At 44.2% G+C, this 18,110-nt stretch overlaps 1 protein-coding gene across 1 annotated transcript in view; it reads left to right on the top strand.

Annotated features, from left to right (window-relative positions):
• med13a (mediator complex subunit 13a) overlaps window positions 1-18,110 on the top strand; it is a 66,539-nt gene that overhangs the window by 28,495 nt on the left and 19,934 nt on the right. The window contains exons 4-10 of the mRNA XM_063485080.1: window positions 6,630-6,775; window positions 11,557-11,757; window positions 11,873-12,067; window positions 12,182-12,344; window positions 13,640-13,750; window positions 15,553-16,308; window positions 17,555-17,771. Of these exons, the coding sequence (XP_063341150.1) occupies window positions 6,630-6,775; window positions 11,557-11,757; window positions 11,873-12,067; window positions 12,182-12,344; window positions 13,640-13,750; window positions 15,553-16,308; window positions 17,555-17,771 (1,789 nt within the window). The remainder of the gene's footprint in view (window positions 1-6,629; window positions 6,776-11,556; window positions 11,758-11,872; window positions 12,068-12,181; window positions 12,345-13,639; window positions 13,751-15,552; window positions 16,309-17,554; window positions 17,772-18,110) is intronic.

Below are 18,110 nucleotides of genomic sequence, written 5' to 3'. Positions count from 1 at the left end.
ATTAAGCTGTTGATCCACACCAGGAAATTATGCTGAGCCGAGAGGTGATGATCATTGAGCAGCAGTATGGCTTCATGCTGAGAAAGAGCACTACAGATGTGATGTTTGCTTTGAGAGGTCAGAACGAGCTTTGCTCGGTTTTTGTGGATGTAGCAAAATGATGTGGTACAGTGCCAAGAGAGCAGCTGTGGGACTGCCTGAGGAAGTGAGACATGGTAGAGACGTATGCCAGGCTGGTGCAGAATATGTACGAGGACAGTGGTGAGGTGTGTGGTAGGAGTGACAGATGGGTTCAAGGTGGGGGTGGGATTCCACCAGGGATCAACTCTGAGCCCCTTCTTGTTTGCACTTGTAGTGATGGACAGGCTGACAGATGAGGTCAGGCAGAGTCTGTAGACAACACTGTGATCTGCAGTGAGCGTAGGGGGCACTCACTACCGGAGAGGCGGAGGTATGCTCTCCAGAGAAGGCGCAAGACAAAATAACATAACAGTGAAGCTGTAAGGAGTCGAGGTAGTGAAGGTTGATAGGTTTAATTACCTGGGGTCAACCATCTGAAGCAACAGGCAGTAGACACGAGAGGGGAAGAATAGAGTGGAGGCCGGGTGGAGTCAGGGGTGACAACAAGACGGTAGTGAGACCTGCTTTGGAGACTGTGGCACTAACAAGAAAACCAGAGGCTGGACTTGAGGTGGCAGAATTGAAAATGCTTTCTGCCTGTGTGTGTGTTGATGCATGTGAAGTGAAAAAGGCGACAGAGGAATACAAGAAACTTGCAGTTGTACAGATGACTTGTTTGTTAGTGAGACGGTCATTATCATATCATCTGTTTGTGTGCTACTTATCAAACTATCCCTGCTGAAGGTGCTCTCTGTGCTCCCAGGTCCACCTGTGCCGCCGCACAGGTCGCTGGTCTTCACCTCATTTTCATGCCAGGCCAGCTGAAGGCAAGTGTGCCCACCTGCCGCCTTTTGTATGTGGCCACGCTTCAAACCCTCACCGGATTGTCTTATTGTTTTCTTACCAAGCTGAGGGCCATTTGCATTTGAGAGGTGAAGCAGGCCTTGCCTCTGTGGACAATCAGAATGGCATGTGAGCAAGCGTCTGCTGTGTGTGACAGTGAAGAGAGTAAAAGGAAGAGAGCAGATCAGAGAGCAGCCTAAGCCATTTGCCAGTTAATAGATGAAGAGCAGAAGAGAGGGAAGTGGGAGGAAAGGTGGAGACGGATAGAAAAGATGATTAAAAGATCTCGAGGTTGCTTTTTCAGGCTACGTCAGCCTGTTTTCTTTTATAGTTGTTCTAAACATGACAGACACGGAGAGAGGCACATAAAAATGTGAAGCGAGATCCCACAAATCTAGCTAATGAACATAATACTCTGACAAGCATCACGCTGTTTTAAAGGCTGTTTAACTCAGCACTTTAGATGCACTGCAACCTGTTTCATCACATCATTCTTGAAATGATGCTTGAATTCCTTTTAATAATTTGACAGACCAGAGGAGATACACTTAGTTTTTTCTGTGTCCATTAGCTCGAGCTTTGTCTGCTGTTGACAGCTGGTGGTTTAATTGCAGGCATGCAGTCTTTTATGGTACTCAACGCTGGCCTTGACTTTTGGCCTCTTTTTCCTTTCCAAGTGCAAGCAGTGTCTCGCTGCAGGGGAGATGACATTCTGAAATCCCCGAGAAGCTGAGTCTTGAGGCAGGTTCAGCACAAAGTAACAGACACAATGCGTGCCCCAAGGGATCCCTCTGGGAATTCCTGGTGATCCTTAGGCAAAGTATAAAGCTTCTAAATGAAGCCATAATTTCATTTGGAATCAAGTTGGAATGGGACTCCTACAGGATGTCAGTGTTGCTTTTAAAGGAGCGTCGTTTGCACATGATTTTTACATTTTTGTGATTTATTTTTTTGTGTGTATTCCGTACAGACTTGAGAGCATTAAGTTTCAGCGTGAAGGTCAGTAATGATTAGAGATGGGGGTGAATTGATAGAGCATTGTATCAATGCAAATACTCAGAATACTATAAACAAGAGGGTTCATCTCACGCACGACCATCCTGGGATAAGGTCAGCCGAGCAAACTTGCATCAAATTGGTTCAACTGAGAAATCATCCAACCCTGGACACACTTAGGTTAACAAAGTTGCCTCCTAATTCAAAGCAAGCTAATGGCACAGCAACCTCCTGCCATGTCTGGCAGGTTGGTTGCCCAGAGCTTGTTGCGCATTGACAGCAACTTCTGATCGAAAGGCAATAGGAAGCAACCTTTGTGCAAACAGTTGCAGTCTGACTTGGACCGAGTGCGATCACTCTGAGAGTTTGTCAAAGTTGTGTAAATAATTGCTACCTAATATATAAATGCAGACAGATTGCCAACATGTTGCCATCAGTCTGAATTCATCTTTGTCACATGTTGTGTGGGCCCAACACCAACTTGCTGACACTTGGTTAGATTCCTACCGAACAGGAGGGTTGCTGCCCCAAACGTAATAATTAAACGCAACAGATGAGACTTTCAGTGATTTATCCCAGTTTATTGCTGTCTTATCAGAAACGGATTGCATGTAATTGCAAACTTGACCACATTTAATTTCAGACTAATAGCAGACTGACGTCTTATAGCAGCGTTTATGGCCGGTTTTAGGGACGCTGTCATTTTGCAGCCAAAAAACAACATAATTTCCTGTTTTTAAAAAAGGTGTTAAATAGCAATGCAAAATGCCATAATATAATATATCTTATTGTGATGATATCATACCATGGGGTGTCTGCTCTGGTGATTCCCACCTATAGTAACCGTGTACCAAATTCATTTACTCAGAAGTCCCAGTACTTTCACTCGACCTGCTCGACTCATCTTAGCTAGCGGAACAACCCACCATTCTTACCAGCTGCTGTTGGCCGCTGTATGTGTCTGTCTTGCACACTGTGTGTGCGCACACTGTTTTACATCCACCAGCTTGCTGTGGGTGTTTGGAGAAGGATTAAATTTGGATCAATGCTGTGTGTTTGCGAATGTCACACGCGGGGACAGGATGGTGAACACTAGTGCAGAGAGACTTGACAGTTTGTGCTACATTTAGTCACAGTGCAAGTTTTACCAAATCCTGCTCCTCGTGTGTGTGTGTGTGTGTGTGTGTGTGTGTGTGTGTGTGTGTGTGTGTGTGTGTGTGTGTGTGTGTGTGTGTGAGGCAGCAGTGAGGAAATGTATCTCATGCTGTTGATGTTGCGGTGCTTTTTAGGCCAAGCGCTGATCAAGCACCTGTTGACATTTAAAAGCATCTCTGTGCAAATTGCTGTGCAACTTCTAAAAATCACATTTAATTTGGCCGGCCTACAGGATTATCTGTTCACATGAAACACTGAAGTTACAGAAGCCAATAAAAAAAAAAAAAAAACTATTTTAAGCTGCAATTACATATTTAAACAGTTTAAAACAAGATGACAGAAGGATAACGTGACATTTGGGTGTTTAAAGTGAGATTCTCACACTGGGAAGTAATATGATAATTTAGTATGACTGTTTAAATGTCAGCAGCTGGCATGTCTAGTAATCTTTTTAACCTGTCAGCTGACACTGACACACCAATCTGTACAATCACATTTGTAAAGAAATTGATTTCTGTGTGTGTGTGTGTGTGTGTGTGTGTGTGTGTGTGTGTAAGAGAGAGAGTGTGTATTTGGTTGTACTTCTGCCTGCTGAGCCACAGATGGCAGCCCTTTACCTCAAGCTTACAAGTGCCCCACAAACACAGATGTGTGTGAATGTGTGGTGTCAGGTTTTCTTTGCATGTGAGAAGAGAATGGCGTGCTGTATTTCTGTTGATGTCTGCAGAATGTGCCGGCACATTTTTACCTCACTCCCTCCCTTCCTCTTTTTTCTCTCTCCTTGTCACTCTCGAAGCTGTTCACCTCTTTCCTTCCATGTACATAAATACACTACTATATTAGTAAGTTGGCCTTGTTGGTCAGCAACAAAGACACTGCATTCAGTGCGCGACAAGAGCAGTCTATCTAATTCTTAGAAAGCCAAGAATAGATCCTGAGGGAGGGGGGGGGACACCACTACCCCTGCAAGCCTGTACTAGTCAAAATTTGCCGCTACCTTAACAATTTGGCTCCACGCCGTGAAAGTGGGAGGGGCTTGTGTGTTCCCATTCCACTCCTTTTGTTTTGCCATTCGCCTTTCTCACACATGCTGCTGGTGGTTTGGCGACGCTTCTTGGCTCCATAACTGGAGGGTGTTTTTCACAGCACACACACCCCGTAAGATACGCACTGCAGTCAAAGAATCCTGTTGTATATGGCTGCCTGGTTACCTGAGCTGCTGCGACACACCTCCCAGACAAAGGTGTCTTTGCTCTCTCCTAGCATGTGGCCTAATTGCCCAGATGTCTCCTTGCATCAGTTAGTTAAGAAATGTCTCCTTGCCAACTTAATGGCAATAAATGTGATTTGTTATTATTTACATGTAGGTACAGACAAGGTCTGTGGTGGTTCTTTAGCTTTAGTCATTCAGATTTTTACTGTAAAATAACTGTAAAACACATGTACGTGAATCAACAGTGCACGAGAACCACATTTAGATACGATTAGGAAAATGTTCAAAGACTGGAGTTGCAAAAGCCGTCATTTTGTGATTGCACAGAGGGTGTTGGTTCAGGGTGTTCCATTGCAAATGAATGCCACAGGTACAGGACAGCTGCACTATGATGTGTGACTATTGCACATGTGACTTTGTTGTTTCTTTTTTAAAGTGTTTGGGGGTTAAAAAAAAAAGGGGGGGGGTACCCAAAATCGACACTGAGAGGAAGTGTCAAAAGTCATATTTCCTGGATTACAGTTGCTTATTGATTTAATGATAATAACGACTGATATGATCTCTCATGTTTGTCGTTGTAACCACAGGAGCGATCACTTGAAACAATTTGTCTTCTTGCTTTTTTTTTTCTTTTTTTTTTTTGTTGCTTTTTGTTAAATCACTCAGTAATTGAGTTGCATATGCAGGGGAGATCTGCAGTGTAGAATCGTGGCTGAAAAGACAGAGGCTGAGGTCACAGATTGCATTAGCGGACAAGAAAGAAATTGGACTTTGATTAACTTTATTCTAGCCAAACCTGATCCATCAGACGTGCCAAGTTCGGCCCAGGCACTGACCTTTGGGATTACGACATCTCTTAGTACAAACAATTATGTGTGGCTCATTAAAGACAAAGAAGCAATCGTGCTCTAAAAACCTCATAACAATGGAGAATGCCCACTTGATGTGTGGAATTTGATTGCCATCTGCAATAACGCTCACTTGCTCAGGCTGCTCAGACCTTAGGAGAACTTTATCAAGGCAATTTGTTTTCCTTTCACAAGACTGTGGAAGGTCTTTTTTTCCCCATGTCGATCTGCCTCGCTCTGCTCCTCTGCTCCTTTCCTTTAATCCTCTGCACAGTAGGTGTATCAGAGTGCCGGAGAGACGGGTAGAGAAGACTGATATTTGCTTAACCAAATCCTCAGAGGAGGCAACCCTCTCTGATCCACTTCCAAATTCACTTCGTCCTTACCCATTTGGTCATTCGCCACACACGTTGCCTCTTGCACTAACTGCATGTGTGCGTGCGTGTGTGTACACATGTACACGTCAGAGAGAGGAAAGCCTGCCGACAATGCTGTGCATTTTCCCCCCGGTCCCTTCTCCCTCAGTCTGCCCCGTCCTTGCTTTACTTCTTTAAGTTGTTTTTTGTTGTTTGTTGCTGCTGAGGTCAGACTGGCACAGGCAGGCTTTGTTGTGAGCACAAGAGCGCGTGTGTGTGTGTGTGTGTGTGTGTGTGTGTGTGTGTGTGTGTGTGTGTGTGTGTGTGTGTGTGTGTGTGTGTGTGTGTGTGTGTGAGAGAAAAGGTACTGTTTTGCAGTTAAGCATTTTGGCCACAATGCCAGAAGTAGTCGTGGCTCGCCTTTTTGTTTTACTCTAGATGAGATGTACAGAAGCACACTTGAACTCCAAACCACCTGTAAGCATTGCTGTGCAGACTGACTTGCATCCCGGTCTCTGCACATGCTATTGAAGTCTTTAAATACCCACTCGTGTGTCATCGATTGAAAGGATTAGGATTGAACTCTGGAAACCTTTCTTTATCATCCACTCTGTTATCGGAATAAAAAAAAAAAGTCGCGCAGGCTATCGGAGCAATTTAATAGAGGCATAGGAGGCATCTTTGAATCAGATAAGTAGCTTCTCCTCCTTTACTCCCTTGTGTCTATCTCTGGAATCATTTTTTTTTCTTTCTATCCAAAGTCTCTGTCATGTTGAAGCAGGATATAGGTGAGACGTGAGATTCCATTATATCTGACACACACACACAAAAGGGAAAAACCCACACAGGTTTCTATAATCATTTTTTCTCTCTCTACCTTTCCTCTCCCTGCCATCTCCTCTGTTTCTGTCTTTGTGAATAAGAACTTGAACTAGACTATGTGATCCGCTCATCCTTTTTTCTTTTCTTTTTCTTTATTCTACTCCAAAGTCTGCTGGAGTTATTCACTGGAAGTCTTTTCAAAGGTGCATTTGAAAGTAGTGTAATCCCAAATGACTCATCTCACTCTCTTTCTCACCCCCCTCTTCTTCCTCACAGTGAGCACTTGTCCTGCGCCTTCACCTTCTTCTTACATGGCGAGAGCAATGTGTGCACCAGCGTGGAGATCAACCAGCACCAGCCTGTCTACCATCTCACAGAGGAGCACCTTACTCTGGCTCAGCAGGCATCCAGTCCCTTCCAAGGTGGGTAACTGCTGTGTGTTACCCAGCCTTCAGTGACATGCTCAAAGGCAAACATGTGACATAACATCAAGTCACATCGTCATGTTGTTGAATTTGGTTTATAATGGTTTCAGCTGCGTGGTGATGGGCATGTCTCTCCTACTTGTTATCATAGTGCAGGCATAGATATGTGAATTAGTTCAGCAGTCTCTTTTTACATTTTTCTTGAGCAGATTAAACTAGTGCAATATAAACAATTTATATCTTCACAACTATTGAAATGAATATTTAAACTGTCTTCTCATTAAATTAGATAAAGACTTAACTGTCCAAGCATTTGTCCAGAGGTATTACTAAAGTGTCTGTAGAGTAGCAAGACTTCATTCTAGAAAGACTTTGGTGTCACCTCATAATTTCAACTTGACCTTATGAATGAAGATCTGCTGCACACGAAGTTTCCCCAAAGTCTGGTGACTGGCAAAAAACAAACACAAACAAGAAGTGTGTGTGGGGGGGGATCCCTAATAATGTGTCAGGTTGATTTGATCTGCCAGACCTCACCCTCACATATCTGTATTTTTTCAAATGGCAGTAAAATAATTTTTATGAGGGTTGTTGCTTGTTGTTTGCACAGAGATGCTTTTTTGTATCTTTAATTTTGTGCATAAAACTACATTGTAATCCAGTAAAAAATATACCAAATAGTACAGAATGATCCCAAACAAATGAAGGAAAATAAATATCGTGGTTGCTCTGTATCGGCTGCAGGACTTTATTACTTAAGACTTAAAAAACAAAACTGTGGATTCTCTGGATTTTGCTCTTAAAACAAAAGCCTTATTTTTACTCTGCTGCTTGCCATTGTAAGTTTTTCTGAACTAGATTATACAAATCATTACAACGTGTCTGCTGCTGAGGACACAAACCACAAAGTTTAGAATTAACCTGCCTTTTTTTCTTAAGTTGATGAATTATTCAGTGTGAGAAAAATGTCAGAGCTGTAAATAAAATCACATTTAAAGTTTCTGCCTGTTTAAAAGTCCAGAGCCCAAAGCTGTTCAACCCCACGGCCTCTTTAACCGTTGTTACGGTCAAATTTATTTTCTTCTTTGGATTCAAAGTAACAGGTCACTCATGCAGAGTGGCAACTTTGATCTTACAGTTACTTTAGACTGTTGAACACGCATAAATGGATTTTAATACAAATACTAAAGGTTATATGGTCAACAAAGTGTAGACCTATATATTTTTTTCTGAATGAAATAGATCAGCAGTCTCTGTGTTCGGTGCTGTTTGTAAGATAAATCATATGTAATCTTCTGTCGTGCTGTCTTTCATTACTCTTTGGCTCGCAGCCAGCTTAAAGAAAAGTCCCACCCCATCCAAATGTTAGTGTAACGACTTTAATATACATAGTTTCATACTCGTAGGAAGAAAACGGATTGCTTTATGAATACGGTCATTAGATGTAAAACTGTTATCACACACCCATCCTGTTGATTCTTCTATTAGTGGAGAGGTATGAGTGTCGTGTCATTATCTAGCTGCACTCGGCTCTTTCATTTGCATACTTTGCTGACTTGCCTCGAGTGTTCCCTCAGCAGCGTTGGACCGCACGAATGCGCTCGGCTGTGATGTAACGTGTCCCCCTGCACAGAGATGATGCAGAAATTAAAATCATGCATAGCTAAAATTAATGTTTTGTGGAAATTTGACAAACGAGCCCTCACGAGGCTTATTTTTATTTAATCTTTGTGCACCAATAAAAAAACAAAAAAACCCAGTTGGGTGAGACATTTTTGCCGCCTTTACCTTTCTCATTTATGGTTGGATAGATGTGATCCAGCTGTCCTCTTTTTCTCTGTACGCCCCCTCCAGAGTAATAATAGTGATCACTTCCTCCATTCACCACAGTAATTCCTGTACAGACGGCCCCTTTACTGTCTCTAGAGACCTCCTGAAGGGAGGTGATAATACCTCTCAGTTAAAGACTAGTACTTTAGATAAAAATAAAAAGACTATCAGAATTTAGCATGCAGATACGTATGGTGATGTTTATGGGGTTTGCCAGTTATTTAGAAGGATTATATTGCTCACCAGCTAAGAGTAACTTACGGCTGTTTTGTTAGTCTTTAAATACTTAAATCGGCGAGATATTGCTATTTTCCATCCTGGTCAGGTAATTGAGGGCTCAAGATTTTCAGAGATGCACACTGACACCTCTTCTCTTTTCACTGAGTGATAATGCTGCTGAGTACTCTCATACAAGTGATCCACAGGAGCAATTTATTAGAATGATGCATTCATTTTTGTAGCATTGGAAACACCCTCATGCACCCCAGCTATGTGAAACTGATGCGTACACCTGTCTCTACTGTGAGAGCGTGTGTGTCTGTGTGCAGGTGTGCGTTTTCACCGCCGCAGTGTGTATCCTCCTGGCTAACCAAGCATAGCACCGAGAAAGGCCTGACTTCCATCCCCCTTCATCCATCCACCCCCCGCCCCCCCACTCACCTCTGCCAGCTTGGTTTACTGCGCGGCAGAGCGCTCTGGCGGGCAGACCTCTCCAGGATGTGACCTCATAAAAGGGCGCAGAGTGAATGTAATGAACTCTCAGCCCATTACACTGATCTGAGCACATTTGACATGTCTTCAGGGAACCAGAGATGGACTCACAGCCAGAGAGAGGGGCAGGAGGGGTAGCTCGAGAGAGGGGAGGATGAGGTGCGGTGGCGATCGGGGGGAGGGGGGTAAACCATTTCCATAATTGTGCTGAATTTGATCTCTCCTCCACAATTGGCCCGAGGTCTTACGAGCGCGTGTGTGCACAGCAAGAAATGCAGAAACGAAAGGGAAAAGGAGCAGGGCTGAATTTAATCAAGGTTAATGTGATCGTCCATAGCTGGATGTTGTCGTGCATCTCAACGTAAATAACCTTTTGTTCTTCTCTCTGTTGGGTTGTTTTCGCTGAGGTAGTGCGTTCTGTAGGCTGAAGCGAAACAGTACGCCGAGGGGCGTTCAGGGCTCGCGTCTAGACGACACGTTTTCATAATTTCTTTCTTTTTTTTTTTAAAATGCTCTGAGGTTCATTTGACAGCAAAAAAACAAAATAACATTATTCCTCCAAGTCACCTGACTTTGCCTGGTGAAGCTCAACATTGCTTCCAATCTGCTGCAGTGCTACTTATCTTCCACTGCCACCTGCCAGCGGCGTCCTTGAAATATCCCGAAGTGTCGGATCTGTTTGTCACTTTTTTTTCCCTTTGTGTCCAAACCGTGTCGTTTAAAGTTGTAATCCTTAAGATTTCAGCCCTGGTCAGTTTGATAACGGGCATGGTTAGCTTGTAAAAGCAAGTGCGGTTAAATGCTGCAGAATTCCTTGAGCCCCGACTTTATCAGAAGCACAAGAGAAGAGCAGCAAGTGAATCTGTTTAAAGCTGTACCAAAAACAAACTTGGATTGCCAGTCAAAAGTGAGGATAATCAGGGTGTGACTTCAAGTTTCACTGAAACAGGAAGCAGCTGTTTATCTTGTTCAGAAGTTAGGTGTGCAGCCTGCTGCCCTCTGTGGTTGCTCCTGAGCCTTTTCCGTTTCTCCCCGCGGTATTTAAAAGGGATCCACTTGCAACCAAACCTGCCACATAATGTGATTGTCGTTGTTTCCTGTTGCTCCTTCATGATAAGTCCACAGTTGAAAGCTTTTGATGCAAAGAACTGACGTTAATGATTCATTGTAACTTCTTTTTAACCTCCTCGATCATTTTTTGCCCCTCGTGCGTTTACTCAGGTGGGTCACTTCGATCCTGCAATTAAAAGCTAACATATAGGTTTTTAAAAATTGCTTAATAGAAATGTGTTAAATGGCTGCTTCCAATAACCTACTGAACATAAATGGGACTTTATCGGCACATGCTCAAAGTGCCAGGCTCTTTCCTGGAAAGACTATTTGTGCACACAGGCTTTCTTTTTCTACCCTCTCCTTTTTTTCCATTGTCTCCTGCCATTTTCCTATCATGAAAGCTGTTCTGCGGTCCAGCCGCTCAATCAATACCTGGGGACAGAGGCCATCGAGTCTAGTAATGACATACTAGGAAGGCAGAGCAGAGAGGGACATTAACAAATGCTCACTCACACACCCACCAAGCCAGTCTGTTCGTAGAACCATTATACCCCCCTTTCCACATTTCAATGCATAATAGACAAAGAGAAAGGAGAATGGATGCATAGCAAGATGATGGGTGTGTGTGTGTGTGTGTATATGCATGTTTCCAGTTGGTTTCTGTGCTCATACGTATGCATTATGCATGTTAGTTTATGGCGCTATCTGCATTTGGCTGATGGATGTTGGTCTGTTCTGTAAGCTGACTGATGGGCTCTCTCTGCCACTCTCATATGTCTGTGAGGTCAAGTGTGTTTGCCAAGGACTGGCCCCTTTTATAAGCCTCTGTTTATGGGCTCTGAGAGGCTGCTGCTTCTCAATAATTGGCGTCTGGAAAGGTCAGAGCGCTCCTGATTCGTCCAGAGATGGCAGAATGACAATGAAAGGAAAACACATGTACAAAGAAAGACGAGATGAATGATGGGAAGAATTGAGCGACAATAAGAACAGACAAGAAAGGAATCGCAAGTGGTATGGATTTAGAGAAAAAAGGGACGAGGATTAAGGACCAGGATGTAATGGGAAAACAGGAACTAGTTTTTAAATGTAGTTGTGGAAGATGTGATGCAGATGCAGAATGGAAGATTCCCAAAGTTATGCTGACTCTTTCCTTCTTGCTGCTTTTCCTTCCTCCCCCTTTTTAGTGATCCTGAGTCCATTTGGTCTAAATGGAACACTGACTGGCCAGTCCTTTAAGATGTCAGACCCACCTACCCAGAAGCTGATTGAGGAGTGGAACCAGTTCTATCCCATCAGTCCCAGTGCCAAGGAGAATGTGTCAGAGGACAAAGTAGAGGACATGGACTGGGAGGATGAATCTCTGGCCTCTGTTGAGGTCCTTGTTGGTCAGTATTTCTTTTATTTGAATCCACAATTTTAAGAATACCTTTTTCACATGTAGAGTTTCTAGTTTAGTTTGACTGATTTGTGATCCTGAACTTTTTGCATGTTTTCGTTCAGGTGGTGTGCGTATGGTGTACCCAGCCTGCCTGGTGCTGGTACCCCAGTCAGACATCCCTGTTGTGACCCCTGTGGGGTCCTCCCACTGCACTGCCGTCTACTCTGGTGGCCACCAAGTGCCTGCTTCCCAGCGAGAGCCCGCCATGTCTTTGGTGACACTCACCCCTCCCACATCACCCGAAGAGGCGCAGACAGGTAAAGACATAAGACTCCTGCTGAGTCCTAAGTTGAGGATTTCTCTTAACATGACTGGAAGAATTTGTCATCTTTTGTCAAATGGTCTGTTAACCTTCCTCTTTCCTTCCCCAGTGGACTCTCACTCGGCTCAGAAGTGGGTTAAGATGCCTTCATCATCTGATGCGTTTAGCGTGGACAGAACAAGTCACCACGGAGGAAAGATTCCACGCCGGCTAGCCAGTCAGATGGTGGAGCGTGTCTGGCAAGAGTGCAATATCAACCGAGCCCAGAACAAGTACGTGTGACATTGTGCAGAGTGCTTAAACATAAAAACTGCCAGAAGGTATGCCGTAATGGATGCATCACCTATCGGTTACATTGGGTTTGCTCTCAATCAGACTTGATTGTCTTCACCGTATGATTATGGGAAAATATTTGACAGTAAATTCAATTTAATTTTATTTACACAGCACCAAAGGCACTTTATAATGTAAGGTAGACCCTACAATAATACATACAGAGAAAAACCCAACCATCATATGACCCCCTATGAGCAAGCACTTTGGCGACAGTGGGAAGGAAAAACTCCCTTTTAACAGGAAGAAACCTCCGGCAGAACCAGGCTCAGGGAGGGGCGGGGCCATCTGCTGCGACCGGTTGGGGTGAGAGAAGGAAGACAGGATAAAGACATGCTGTGGAAGACAGACAGAGATTAATAACAAGGATGATTCAGTGCAGAGAGGTCTATTAACACATAGTGAGTGAAGAAGAAACACCCAGTGCATCATGGGAATCCCCCAGCAGCCTACACCTATTGCAGCATAACTAAGGATTCAGGGTCACCTGATCCAGCCCTAACTATATGCTTTAGCAAAATCAATCTAGACCAGTGCATTAACTGGTACAAACATGGTCACTGATTATTCCTGGTTAAAAACATATATTATTTCAATATATGTAATGAACAGGAAGAAACCTCTGGCAGGATAAGAGGAGCAGTTACCTCTGTACAGAAATACTGAGTGTGTATTACTGCGAGTTGTGTTTATATATGTATATAAAATGTAGATAAAACTGAAGATCTGATTATTGCTTATTTTATATTAATTATAAATATCATAAATAACCATATTACTTGCACAGACATAGATGTATTATTCTGCTACATTTCTGTTTTGTCTGCTTTTTATTATTGATATAAACTCTGAGTTCTGAAGAAAACTGGACAGATATAATTGTTGGTAGTCAATTAATAGCTTAAAGTTTTAGGCCTTGGGTTGTTTTTATTATTCTACAGCAGTGACTCTGACACGTTGGGTGCACCTTGGGATCTATTGCCCCTTGACCAAGCACAAAACGTTGGCTATAGTTAGCTGTCAGCTTGTCAGCCAAACCATTACCACTCCAAGGAGGGTGATAAAATCAGCCTTGGCTCAAAGCTTTTACCAATCGCTACTGTATGTGAAAGAAAAATATTATCAAAAGTGGATGGGGCTGTTCACATAAATGCTGCTTGAAAGAATTGGGGAAATTGAAAAGTCTCAATAGAATTTCGTTTCGACTTTTTATTTATTTATTTGAACTCCCTAGGCGAAAGTTTCCAGCTGCAACCAACGGTACCTGCGAGGAGGAGCCAAGTGAGAAAGTGGGAACCTGGGATTTTGTGGAGTCTTCACAGAGGTCGTACTGCAGCTGTTCGAGGTCAGTCAATGTGCAGTACACACAGGTATTGCTCATACGTGTGCGCTCAAAGACATTTCAAAGAGGTTACATGGAGTCCACAGGGCTTTGAACACCGGTGCAGAGGGCCGTAGTCAGCAAAATATCTGCAAGTTATATCTGCGTCTAGACTTTGACAAGCATATTATTCTTCACATTTTTCAATTTATCACTATTTTGTGTAAGCGACATCCGTGGCGGGGCTGAAACTTCTGCTGGCTTGTGTGTTCCTGTAAGTCGGACATTTTTATTCCCGCACTCACTGGAGTGATTTCAGGCGGAACGAATAGTTGACTTCTGATGTAGCTGTTGAGGGTGGTAAAAGGAATGCATGTTGTTAATGTGAACAAATAAGCTCAGATCATGTGTTTGTTTAAATGCCCCTGGTGTTTTATTGGTCTGAATCAGCCCAGCTGTCCTTATAAAGTCCTCACTAAACAACCTCCTCTGTATTTATTTAGGATAAAATAACACACCCATCATATGCATTAATATCATTTTGCATACAGTAATCTAACACCTTGTAAATGCTATTCTTTGTTTGCTTATGCCTGCAGATGGTTAATATTTGTCCTCTCTGATTAATATATAGACATTCTTGTCTATCACATTTTATTTAATGACAGTTTTTAGATCATCATAAACAGCATGCTGCTATGTCTGCGTCCCACGGTCATCATCTTCTCTGCCTCCTGACAAACTGCAGATACAGGCAGCTGTTTAATCCGCTGAAACACAAGCCTGACCACTCCAGTCTGCACATCTAACCAGTATACTATATGCCTGGATGCTTGACTGGTTTTGTCAGAAGTCCAAACCAACTGAAAGAAATTTCTGCTTTGTGGTTGATAATAAAGCGCTATCTAAAGTGGATCTGTGTGCGTGTTTGGGGAATCCTCTGCACCGGGCTCGTGCACCTTGGACTGCAGATGAGCAGAGTGAATTGGGCCAGTCAGCTGGAGCATGTTAATTTGTTGGAAAGCACCCAACTCTTTGGCAACACATAAATGGGAAGCTCTGCGTTGCCAGTTTTACTGTCCATTAGCTTTGTTTTGTAGATGGAAGCCATACGTGTCTGTTTATGTTGACAGCTGAATGTGAGGTCACACACAAAGCCTGCTTATTAAAGAGGGACACTGATGTGTAAGTGTTGCTTGCAGCGTGAGTGCTGAGCCGTCAAAACAGAGGGTAAAAGGAGATGACCTCAGACTATTTTTCTTTGAAACGTGTCTGATGGGATGTAGGAGCCAGGTGATAGCAAGGTGAGGTACGGGAGAGGTGGGTGTTCTAGCAGGTCATGGCCCTGGTGAATCCTTGGTGTGTATCAGCATTACTTGATATATTGTTTCTTTTCTTCTGACAGCACTCTGTGAATGTGCTTCATTAATTTCTGTTTGGCTGTCTGAGGAAAATACAATATTGATGTTTTAGAAGATGATTATTTTTTTCATGTCATCAGTTTGACTGTGAATAATTAAAAAATGTATGACTATGCATTAGCCTTTGTGGTTTAGCTGTTACAGCTTTACTCTGGAGCTGATCCGTGAAGTGTTCTCTGCTAATTGTGTTGGGATAAATTTGGGGGGCGGTGCTGCCTTGTTGCTCGTGAGCATAATTGGGCTAATTGATGTTTTATAAGAGCAACAGATGCGACGGCTTAAAAGGAAGTTTCACATGAGCTGCACAACTTCTCGTAAAAGACTCTCTGTATGTGCGAGTGTTTTGCTCCTTGTCATCAGTACGTCACGGTCTCACTGCATTTCCCTGTTTTTGCTCTCCTGCAGATACAAATTAGTGAAGCAACGAACAGCCAATAACACGGGCCAGCCTCAGTCAGCTGGCCAGCCATCCCAACCTCCGACCAAGCACAAAACTGGAGGAGAGAAGCCAGAGAAGGGTGACAAGCAGCAGAAAAGACCCCAGACACCCTTCCATCATCGCAGCCTGGCCAGCGACGAAGCAGCCATAGACACAGAGGCAACAGCTGGACAACGGTTGGCCCTGAGGAGTCAGGATGGAGCAAGATTTCCTAGTATTCGCTCTGCAGATGTATCTGCCATCCAAAAAGCCCCCCAGCTCCACAGTGGGGGCGTTAGCACTGGGCCATCAGAACAGGCCAACTCCCCTCAGCCCCCACCACTTAGTCCCCACCCCTGTGAACGCAGTGAGGAGTCAGGGGAGGGCATGAAGAACCCTTCGACCCCCAATAGCCAACACTTTTACCAGCCGCAGCCGGAAGCTTGCCTGGTCGGGGTGAAGGGCAGCAGCGAGGAGCAAGGAGGGCCAGAGGCTCTGAATCAGCACTTCCAATCCCATCAACCCAACCCCCACCCCGGAAGCTCAGCCTACTCCGAGCCTCCTGAGCCTACCGTGTATGTGGGTGCAGCGATCAACCTGGAGGACGACAGCTCCCACGCACCATGGAGGTTATTCAACTTACCCCGAAGGAAAGAAGCCGAGCTGCCCACGCCACTGCTGCCTGGAGACAAGTTGAGAGAGGAGGCGGCCGCATCACAAGACAACCTGGTGTCGGTCACAGAGTGAGTGGCAATTACATTTCAGTCACTGTCACCGTTCAGTGGCCTCTGTTTGGGAAAGCCAGCTATCCCAGCTTTCCTACTTTGTATGAGGTGCCAGTGAGCCGCTTTGAAGCACTTTCAACAGCCCAGAAAAAAATAGTTTAAAAAAATAATAACACATCTGCCTCCTCTTTCCTCACCCTTGCTCTCTCAGATTGCTGCCCCTCCTATTCCTCCTGTTCAGTGTAACGCTTAGCTACACACAGCATGTTAATCTCCTGCTTTGTGACCTTTTGACTTCATACATCACCAATATGCAGGGCTAGCACTACTCATTGATTCCTACACACAAACACAAGAGAGCAATGAGGGAGAGAGTAATGATGGAGTTGGATAAAGATAAAACACTGCTATTGTAATAGAGGTGGAGCTGATAAAAGTACTATCTGCTGGTTATCAGTTTGGCAGGTTCTAGAGAGAGCATTTGACTGAGCTACAGCTGCTAGTGAGGTATCACAGATAGTGGCAGCATGAAGGGTCCAGGGTGAAGATGCAGGAAGACCAGGGTGGCCAGAGAGGGAATTATCAGGGAAGTTATGCAATCCCGAGTGGGGCCAGCCACTTGGATGGCCTATCCTAGCTGTAATCCCCCCCCCCAGCTACAGCTCTGAATATTGGCTAAGCTCTGACCCAGGTCACTGCACACCATCACCTTGCATCAAAGCTGGACAGGCATGACAGGAGGACAGAAAAACACATAGTTGTTGCTGGCAGGGAAGGCCAAGGATAACGCCTAAACAGAATGAGCCCCTCCTTTCTTGTTTAGCGGCCAGTGGTTTCCTTCTTCTCCATGTCGTCCCGGGCTGTTACATATGATGAACACGTAGGCCAGAGTTCGAGCTACAGAAGAGTTTTTGATGAGTGGTACCGATGCAACAGGTGATAATTCTGTGTGTCAGAAAGAGTGAAGAGTGTGAGCTGTCAGAGCCACCGTGTTTTCATAAATCCAGCAGAAATGTAATTGCCTGACAGCAAACAGGATGCTTCTTCTGCATGACGGCTGTCAGAACCAGTTGCAGTCACTGCCATTTCTGTAACTCTAGTAAAAAACACTGGTACATGATGTCAGACCAAAACAGAGCAGTTGGGGCAGTGTTCTTTTCTCACCCTGTTCACACACAATCCCAATCATTAGTTAGACTGCTACTTTATGAAGATCTTTACATTAAACACTAGGAGTCACTGCGTTTTTTTATCCCCTGTCCAGGGTGATGTCTACGTCTAAATGGCCACTCAAGGTTTCCGAAGAACGCGTGCAGATGTATCGAGCCAGGAGGAACCAGCATCTTGCTGCTGCTGTAACAGATGGAGATCACGAGCCTGAGGTCGACCCCTACGCCTTTGAGGAAGGAGATGTCAAGTTCACATTCTCCAACAAGAAGGATAAGTCAGGCGGGGAGCGGGAGCCAGGAAAGAAACACAAGGTAAGGCCAGCCAAGTGGAGGAGCGAGGAATGCTCCTCAGCTGTTAGCAGGATATCTTTCATACGACTCTGGCTTTACTGCGTGCTGTAATGGATGCATTATGCCAACCTTGCTGTAAAAATGGCCCCTTTTGCTTATTGTTCTTCTGACAAGAACATCAGACAGTAAGCTGTAAGCTCTGCCTGCTCTCTATTACATTTTCTCCTATATGTCCATTACTTTATTTAGATGCATTCAGAATAGATTTTGCAACATTTTCAGAACTGAAAAAGTGGTACGCTGCAAACCAGCTCCCAGCTCTGCCATGTGCCATTTATTGGATGTTCTTCATTCTCTGAT

This window comes from Pelmatolapia mariae, linkage group LG10_11 (assembly GCF_036321145.2).
Source record: "Pelmatolapia mariae isolate MD_Pm_ZW linkage group LG10_11, Pm_UMD_F_2, whole genome shotgun sequence".
NCBI classification, from domain to species: Eukaryota; Metazoa; Chordata; class Actinopteri; order Cichliformes; family Cichlidae; genus Pelmatolapia; species Pelmatolapia mariae.
The sequence above is the reverse complement of the archived record's forward strand: the minus strand, read 5'-3'. Positions and strand labels throughout refer to the sequence as shown.